At 54.2% G+C, this 9,488-nt stretch overlaps 1 protein-coding gene across 2 annotated transcripts in view; it reads right to left on the bottom strand.

Moving 5' to 3' along the window:
* Positions 1-9,488, bottom strand: part of LOC112621186 (ATP synthase subunit f, mitochondrial) — a 46,269-nt gene that overhangs the window by 1,364 nt on the left and 35,417 nt on the right. For both annotated transcript variants that reach the window (XM_025380475.1, XM_025380476.1), the window contains 4 exons: positions 8,559-8,777; positions 8,046-8,147; positions 6,095-6,916; positions 4,736-4,918 (listed from right to left, as the gene is read on the bottom strand). In XM_025380475.1, the coding sequence (XP_025236260.1) occupies positions 4,736-4,918; positions 6,095-6,916; positions 8,046-8,147; positions 8,559-8,777 (1,326 nt within the window). The remainder of the gene's footprint in view (positions 1-4,735; positions 4,919-6,094; positions 6,917-8,045; positions 8,148-8,558; positions 8,778-9,488) is intronic.

The raw sequence follows: 9,488 nt of genomic DNA, 5'->3' as shown, positions 1-9,488 counted from the left end.
TCCCCCTCAAAGCCACCTCCCTCTGACCATCATCTCAACACTGCCGAGATAGGCTCCATGGAGATAGGGGGAAAAAAGAAAACACGCACCAGACAGAAACAGAGAGCTGGCGGGGGAATATACCAAAAAAAAAAAAAAAAAAGCCAAAAAGTACTATCTGACATACAGCTACTACCACACGATGACAAAAGGTTTGGCCGGGTGCGGTGGCTCACGTCTGTAATCCCAGCACTTTGGGAGGCCGAGGCGGCAGATCACTTGAGGTCAGGAGTTCGAGACCAGCCTGGCCAGCATGGTGAAACCCTGTATCTACTAAAAATGCTGGATGTGGCGGTACATGCCTGTAGCCCCCAGCTACCTGGGAGGTTAAGGCAGGAGAATGGCTTGAACCCGGGAGGCGGAGGTTGCAGTGAGCTGAAATCACAGCACTGCACTCCAGCTTGGGCGACAGAGCAAGACTCCGTCTCAAAAAAGAAAAGGAAAGGTTTGACTCAAAAGACTGAACAATTCTAAACCTTAAGGTGCCGGCTAGAGCCTGAAAGCACAGAAAGCAAAACTCAACAGAATCACGAATATAAACAAGGCCACCATCGTGAGGGAATATGAGTACAGATGCTCCTGACACCATGGTTCCACCCCCAAAAACCCACCGTAAATCAAAAATCAATCTGGCTGGGCATGGTGGCTCACTCCTGTAATCCCAGTGCTTTGGGAAGCCGAGGCAGGTGGATTACATGAGCTCAGGAGTTCCAGACAGTTTAGGCAATATAGTGAAACCCTGTCTAAAAGATTAGCTGGGTATGGTGGTACATGCCTATAGTCCCAGCTCCTCAGGTGGCTAAGGTGGGAGGACTGCTTAAGCCTGGGAGGTCAAGGCTACAGTGAGCCATGATCGTGCCACTGCACTCCAGCCTGGGCAACAGAGTGATTCTGTCTCTTTTTATTTTATTTTATTTTTTTTAGACGGAGTCTCGCTCTGTCGCCCAGGCTGGAGTGCAGTGGCCGCATCTCAGCTCACTGCAAGCTCCGCCTCCCAGGTCTACGCCATTCTCCTGCCTCAGCCTCCCGAGTAGCTGGGACTACAGGCGCCCGCCACCTCACCCGGCTAGTTTTTTGTATTTTTTAGTAGAGACAGGGTTTCACCATATTTAGCCAGGCTGGTCTCGATCTCCTGACCTTGTGATCCGCCCGTCTCGGCCTCCCAAAGTGCTGGGATTACAGGCTTGAGCCACCGCGCCCGGCCTGTCTCTTTTTAAAAAAAGAAAAAATTCGGAACAGCACGGGGGCTCACACCTGTAATCCCAGCACTTTGGGAGGCTGGGGTGGGTGGATCACGAGGTCAGGAGTTCAAGACAGCCTGGCCCAGATGGTGAAACCCCATCTCTACTAAAAAAAAAAAAAAAAATACAAAAATCAGTCGGGCGTGGTGGCAGGCGCCTGTAATCCCAGCTACTCGGGAAGCTGAGGCAGGAAAATCACTTGAACTTGGGCGGCAGAGGTTGCAGTGAGCCAAGATAGCGTCACTGCACCCCAGCCTGGGTGACAGAGTGAGACTCCATCTCATAAAAACAAAAGGAAAATGCATCTATTGCTGGCAACACAGCAGAGGGTCCTGACTTCATAATTATGCAAAAGTGACATACATTCAGTAGAAACTAACCCTTCACAAAGTCGATCCTTACAGAGTTACATCCTGATAAAACTATTGCAAAGTTGAAAAATCCTGTGTAGAACCATCTTTAAGTCAGGGACATCTGTCTGTGACTTAAATACGATATGCTTTAGGCCTGTGATAGTCTTGTGACTGTGGAGTTGAACCCCTAGTGAGCCCTACGCCAGCAGGAAGAGACAATCCACTAGGAAGATATGCACATGTAATCAATAAAAAACCAGTATCCAGAATGTGTGTGTGTGTGTGTGTGTGTATATGTGTGTATATATGTATAAAAACCCTGGAATCAATGAGAAAAGGCTCGCAACCAACAGTTTAAAGCACAGACACACAGTTTAAAAATGCCCAGCTATGCCTTCAGCCAGGCACAATCTCCACTGCTGTCTCACCCATTTGTAGGAAGCCCTCAAAATGGCATTCAGGTGTGACACCTGCACGGCATTCCTGACTCTGCACCTTCTGGCTGTGTGTGTCCCTGCCCATTTACTGGTCTCTGTCCCATCCGGGTTGTGCTCCAAGCCACAGTGGCTCTGGATGCTCCGGAGGTGCTCAGCACAGAGTGTGGCTCGATGGACCCAAAAGCCAAAACCCCAGAGCCTGATATCCTCAGAACAGCAGGAAGAGGCTGTGGCTGTAACAAAGCAGATTCCATGACTCTGCCCTGCTCCTGCTGATACAGGAGGCAGAAAGAAATTATTTGGGCAGATAGTAAGGGCAACGGAGTCCTTGGCAAATTTCCCTTTTAATATAAAGCAGCCTTCAAATAATTTCTTTTCTAACAAAGAGCAGCCTGAAAAGTCAAGCTGCAGACATAGATAAGCAAGCTGGAAGTTTGCAGGGGTATATGCTGGCAGCTGTGCCAATAGAAAAAGGCTACCTGGGAGCCAGCTTTGTTCAAGATGGGGGCCCCATCTTCCCTTCTTTTGTCGCCATGTGTACAATAAAGAACCAGGCAACATGGTGCTGGAAACCTTCGGCATAATAAAAGGTTAGGGTGGGGCGCCAGCTTTTATACGAGCTATGTAAATGGCACACCTGGTCCAACCAATCTTTTGTGTCCTTTGTAAATCAGACACCACCTCCTCAAGCTCATCTACAAAACCTCTGCATTTCATGGTGGAAGCGGCAACCCATTTCTCTGGCACCTCTGCTCTGCAGAGAGGTTTTTTTTTTTTGAGACGGAGTCTCACTCGGTCGCTCAGGCTGGAGTGCAGTGGTGCGATTTTGGCTCACTGACTCAACCACCTCCCGGGTTCATGCCATTCGCCTGCCTCAGTCTCCCAAGTAGCTGGGACTACAGGCGCCTGCCACCATGCCTAGCTAATTTTTTATATTAGAGACAGGGTTTCACCGTGTTAGCCAGGATGATCTCAATCTCCTGACCTCATGATCTGCCTGTCTCAGCCTCCCAAAGTGCTGGGATTACAGGCATGAGCCACAGCCCCAGGCAAGAGCTCTTCTCTTTCACCTATTAAACTTCAGCTCTTAACCTCTTTTTTTTTTCTGTTTTTGAGACCGAGTCTCCATCTATCACCCAGGCTGGGGTGCAGTGGCACGATCTTGGCTCACTGCAACCTCTGCCTCTTGGGTTCAAGTGATTCTTGTGCCTCCTGAGTAGCTGGGATTACAGGTGCCCACCACTACCCAACTAATTTTTGTATTTTTAGTAGAGACAGGGTTTCACCACGTTGGTCAGGCTGGTCTCAAACTCCTGACCTCAGGTGATCCACCCGCCTTGGCCTCCCAAAGTGCTGGGATTACAGGTGTGAGCCACAGTGCCCGGCCTTAACCTCACTCTTTTTTTTCTTTTTTCTTTTTTTTGAGACAGAGTCACCAGATGCGGTGGGTCACACCTGTAATCCCAGCACTTTGGGAAGCCAAGGCGGGTGGATCACGAGGTCAGGGGTTCGAGACCAGCCTGGCCAACATGGTGAAACCCCGTCTCTACTAAAAATACAAAAATTAGCTAGGTGTGGTGGCGGGCGCCTGTAATCCCAGCTACTTGGGAGGCTGAGGCAGGAGAATCACTTGATCTCAGGAGGTGGAGGTTGCAGTGAGCCTAGAACCTATCATTGCATTCCAGCCTGGGTGACAGAGCGAGACTTTGTCTCAAAAAAAAAAAAAAAAAAAAAAAAAGAGATGGAATCTTGCTCTGTAGCCAGGCTGGAGTGCAGTGGCGCAATCTCAGCTGGTTCAAGCAATTCTCCTGCCTCAGCTGAGTAGCTGGGATTACAGGCACGCGCCACCACGCCCAGCTAATTTTTGTATTTTTAGTAAAGATGGGGTTTCACCATGTTGGCCAGGATGGTCTAAATCTCCTGACTTTGTGATCCACCCACCTTGGCCTCCCAAAGTGCTGGGATTACAGGCATGAGCCACCGTTAACCTCACTCTTTGTGTCCACATCCTTGATTTCCATGGAGTAAGACAAAAAATCTCAGTGATTCACCCCAGATAACAATGCCACTTCACTGCCTGTCCAGTTCCTGAGCAAGCAATAACCTGTTTGGAGTAACTGGCAATGTGCAGGTGCTGGGGACCCAGATGAGCACAGCAGACAGCCTCTGCCTCCAGAAGCCTGATACAGGGAAGGCCAGGGCTGCCCATGAGCACGTGACCTGAGACTATACACGGCATAAAGGAACAGAGCTGGGGGAGGGGAGACTTTCACCCCAGGTCAGAGCGGCAGCCAGCTGGGCATCTCTGAGGGCCATGTAAGCAGAGACCTCCAGGAGAAAGAGCCCACCACATGAAAGTGGGTGTCACCCAAGGCAGCGGGAACTCCAATCCCGAGGCAGGCAAGAGGCTGGTGGCCTTTGGGAACTGACGGAAAGCCACTGGGATGGACAGAGGCAACAAAGGGAAGGCTGGCCTGAGACTTGAGATGAGCCATGTGGACAGGGACTCAGGCTGTGGTCTACAGACTTGGGGACTGCTCCTAAGAGAAGCTGCTGGACAGTTTCAAGCATGAGAACACAATCCCAAGGGCCAGAACCAGGGTTGGGTGGTGGCGGGGGTTAGAAATGGTGAAGGAGCTGATGAGCTTGAGCTTGGGGCACACACCCGGTCAAAGGTCGGAGGGTACTGGGCTGCAAACTCCAGCTGGCGGATGACCACTTCGTTCACTGGGACCCTGTTCTGCTTCATGTCTTTCAAGATGTTGATGAGATAGGTGTAGTCCAGCTTCCTGACGGCCGCGTTGATGAGGGCGCTGTAGATGTGAGTGTTGGGGGTCACCTGGGACTTCTAGAACACAGGGATATCATAGAATCAGCAAGATGATGGCAGCCATTGGGACCCAGCAGCTCCCACCCTCTGTCAATCAAGCTGGCTCCTGGGACCAGCGGCCACAGCCAGCAAGGCAAACCCGGCAGCAACGATGGGCTGAATGTCCCTCTCCAGCAGGAAAGCCAAGCCCAGCCCTTCTGCTCAGCCCTAAAGAAGCTGCAGAAAAGGACACCCGTGCTGCTCTCAGAGACTGACTGACTCAGGCAGAAAATGATGCGGGAGACACCACCTCCTCGCTCCCTGGGGTGGGTTTCCCCATGATGCATGGTCACCAGGTGGTGGTCAGCCTAGAAAAGCGTGAGTCTTGGCTAGGTGAGCCCAGCAGGGTCCAGGAAAACAGCCCGAGGGTGATGGACCTGGGGGACCCCGACAACGCAGGACGCAGCCTCTGCTGTGGTCGGATGAAATCCACGCAGCACGGCCGGGCGCGGTGGCTCAAGCCTGTAATCCCAGCACTTTGGGAGGCCGAGACGGGCGGATCACGAGGTCAGGAGATCGAGACCATCCTGGCTAACACAGTGAAACCCTGTCTCTACTAAAAAATACAAAAAAATAGCCGGGCGAGGTGGTGGGCGCCTGTAGTCCCAGCTACTCGGGAGGCTGAGGCAGGAGAATGGCGCAAACCCGGGAGGCGGAGCTTGCAGTGAGCTGAGATCCGGCCACTGCACTCCAGCCTGGGCGACAGCGCGAGACTCCGTCTCAAAAAACAAACAAAAAAAAAAACCACGCAGCACTTCCAATGGGGGCTAGGTGGGAGGCACAGCAGATCTCGGGGGCTTTGAAAACCACCCACGGCTCCCCAGGAATTCTGAGAATCCCTGCCATACCTCTAGAGTGTTGGGGCCGAGGCCTGTCCCCAGCCCTCAGTGTCACCCCACGGCCACCTTCTTCCAGACGGGAACGTCCGTGCATCTCTACGCCCAGCCCTGAAGCACTCTCCGGGGTCTGCTTCCCCCAAAATGGGACCGAAGACCATTCTACACCAGAAGCTCATCAACCCCACTCTCTTTGCCCCTATGCACAGTTCATCCAAGTGGGGGGCTTGAGGGACCCCTGCTCCCCCAAACTTTCCTCCTGAGCTGCAGAGTGCTCCTCAGGACCACGGGCGTCCTGCCCAGGCCCAGGTCCACTCACCTTCATGTCTGTCAGCAGCTGCAGACCATCCTTCGGCCTGTGGCACCCGATGGCCAGGTTGCAGAATGTCTGCAGGTTGGGGACAAGGCCCCTCTTCGCCAGGACTGGCAACAGCGCCTTGGCCCCCTCCAGGTCTCCCAGCTTGCTCTTCTTTCTCACCAGCGTGTTAAAGAATGTCAGGTCGGCCTCCACCTGGTGTTTGTCCAGGAGGGCCAGCAGCAAGGACTCCGCAGGACTCCCGGACTCCACCACCTCGGCCAGTAGCGTGAGGGTCCTGATGTCAGGCTGCTGCCTATGCTCTGCCATCTTGCTCAGGAAGCCCTCCAGGCCCCCTATTAAGGCCAGCCTGTCAGCTGGGGTGCTCACTGTTCCAAAGGAGACCACGGTGGGGGGAACGGCCCCAGGGGTCAGGAGATTGACTTCCAGCTCCACGGGAGGTGGCTTCAGGGCCACAGGGGGCAGGGCCACTGTGTGGCTGGGCTCTGCCTTGGTTTCCACCTCTGGCTGGGCCTTGCCGGGCACTCTGGCTTCCTGAGGCTCTGGAGGCTCAAGAGCCTGAGAAGGCTCCAGAAACAGCTGCCTCTCCAGGGCCTCCACGTGTAGCACAGCTGACATGCGGTTGCCTGCCTTGGCCTGGGCTGTCCTCCTTGGTCGCTGCCTGCCCACTGGGGGCTGAAGCACGGTTGCCTCCTCACTGGGCTTCAGAAGCAGCTCTGAGGCTACCTGGGGGTCCCCTAGGCCACAGTCCCGAGCTGCTGCCAACAGCAGGTTGTAGCTGTCCCGGCTCGGCTGTAGCCCCAGACTCAGCATCAGCCGCCACACCTGCCAGGGAGGACAAACGTCAGCTCAGTGCTCCTGTTCAGCAGCTGGGCGCAGGGCTCACACCCGGAATCCCAGTGCCCTGGGAGTTTTAGATGGAAGGATCCCTTGAGAGCAGGAGTTCCAGACAAGACCGAGCAAAATAGCAAGACCCTGCCTCAAAAAAATAGGCCAGGCGTGGTGGCTCACACCTGTAATCCCAGCACTTTGGCGGGTGGATCATGAGGTCAGGAGATTGAGACCATCCTGGCTAACACGGTGAAACCCCGTCTCTATTAAAAATACGAAAAATTATTAATAGAGAAAAATTAGCCGGATGTGGTGGCGGGCGCCTGTAGTCCCAGCCACTTGGGAGGCTGAGGCAGGAGAATGGCGTGAACCCGGGAGGAGGAGCTTGCAGTGAGCCGAGATCGCGCCATTGCACTCTATCCTGGGCGACAGAGCAAGACTCTATCTCAAAAAAATAAATAAATAATTTAAAAAAAGCTTTCCAGCCGGGAGCTGTGGTTCACGTCTGTAATCCCAGCACTTTGGGAGGCCCAGGCGGGCAGATCACATGAGGCCAGGAGTTCAAGACCAGCCTGGTCAACATGGTGAAACCCTGCCTCTACTAAAAATACAAAATTAGCTGGGCGTGGTGGCATGCACCTATAATCCCAGCTACTCGGGAGGCTGAGGCAGGAGTATCACTTGAACCCAGGAGCCAGAGGTTGCAGGAGGCTGAGATCACGCCATTGCACTCCAGCCTGGGCGAGAGTAAGACTCCATCTCAAAATCAATGAATGAATGAATGACTCCTCGGTTGCACCTGCAGAAGTGCTAGTGGGCTGTGGGAGGGTTGAACAAGTCCCCAGGTGAGTGTTCGGCAGGCTTTCAGGGAAGGTGAGTTTAGAGGGGCTGAGCCTACTACAAAGCAAGGTGGGAGAGGCGGGAGCCACCCTCACTGCGCCTCTAAGGGCCTCCTCTCCCTGCCATCTGTAGAACAGAGGCTACAGTGGCTGCTGGGTTTTCAGAAAAGAGCACAAATATAAAAATACTCAGCACAGGGCCATCATGGGTGCTCACAGGATCACCATTTTGCACCTCTTGCACCAGGGAAGCAGGGCAGGAAGGTGGGGTGGGAGGGACATACCTGGAGGGCGTACCGGAAGCCCGTCTTCTTGTCTTGGATGCAGCCCATGAGCAGGAAACTGAAAGTCTCCTCTGTGACAATGTGCCCTTTGTGGATGATTTCCTGGGGGAGGGAACAAAGAGGTCCCATTGAGAACCTGCAGCAGGCTGGGCGTGATGGCTCATGTCTGTAATCCGAGCACATTGGGAGGCCAAGGCAGGAGGATCACTTGAGGCCAGGAGTTTTGAGACCAGCCTGGGCAACATAACAAGACCCTGTCTCTACACTCGGATAGAGAACACCCCTTCTAGGAAGCCTTCCCTCGAGTGCACAAAGTAGGACACAGCACACAGCGGCACACACAACCTCCAGCAGGGTCTCATCAGATCTGTCTGTGAACCCCAGTGCCTAGTACCGGCTGTCTCACCCTCTCTGAGCCTTCCTGCATGAGGAGAGACAGACACCACAGCCCCGCCCCCGCCACGTGGTACCAGCCCCACAATGGGGAGCAGGATGGCAGGTGAAGCCCCCCACCTTGAACACATCAAGGCACATTCTAAGGTCTGCACACTTGGCAGCCATCTTCAGCAGCGCGTGGTACGTTTTCAAGTTGAGTTCGATGTTTTTGGCCTGCAGCTGCTGCCGGAGCTTCAGGGCGCTCTGCAGAGCCGAGTCCTTCCAGGGGGACTCGGCACAGACGTTGAACAGGGCCGTGTAGGTGGCGTCTGAGGGCTCCAGGTCCCGCTTTTTCATCTGTGGAGATGGAAGCAGCTCAGTGGTGGCCTGGGATCAGCTGGACGCACAGGTGAGCAGCCGCCTCAGAGGAGGCCGAGGCTGGAGAGGACCCCATTACTGCATACACCAGGCCAGGCTCTAAGGCAGAGCCATGGGACACATCAGTGCCCAGCTCTCCAAACTCAGACACATTGAAGGGACTCTGAAAACTGAGCCCACACCCCCATATGTACCAAACAGAAGCTATCCTGCCCTGGGCACCTGTCAGCCCACTCCAGGCCTGGGGTCCTGGCAGCAAGGTCTTCCTGATGCCCCACCTTCAGGCCACCCAGTCAAGGGGGAAAGGGGCTATAGTGCTTACTACCTGAGGGTTCCTGGGCAAGTTAGCACTTCCTTGTGAAAATGGGGATGACACCATCACCTTGAAACCAGGGATGCCTGTGGCAAGTGGGAGGGTGCACTGCAGTGCTCTAGGGGTGGCCCCGAACCACTGGCACAATGTACATTCTCAGGGCCACCTCATCTGGTGAGTCACAAGCCCCGGAGGTGAGTGACACTCAGCTTATTGATCCTCCGGGGGACTAAGGCAGGTGCTCAGGGTTGACAATCCCTGGTGAAGCCTAGCACTTGCAAATGCCCAGAGAAGGGTCATCGGGTCGAGGGCAGGTGACAGGCGGCTCAGTGGCAAAAAGAACCCTGCTAGAGTCAGGCCATTTGGGGCTCAAATCT

This window comes from Theropithecus gelada, chromosome 3 (assembly GCF_003255815.1).
Source record: "Theropithecus gelada isolate Dixy chromosome 3, Tgel_1.0, whole genome shotgun sequence".
NCBI classification, from domain to species: domain Eukaryota; kingdom Metazoa; phylum Chordata; class Mammalia; order Primates; family Cercopithecidae; genus Theropithecus; species Theropithecus gelada.
The sequence above is the reverse complement of the archived record's forward strand: the minus strand, read 5'-3'. Positions and strand labels throughout refer to the sequence as shown.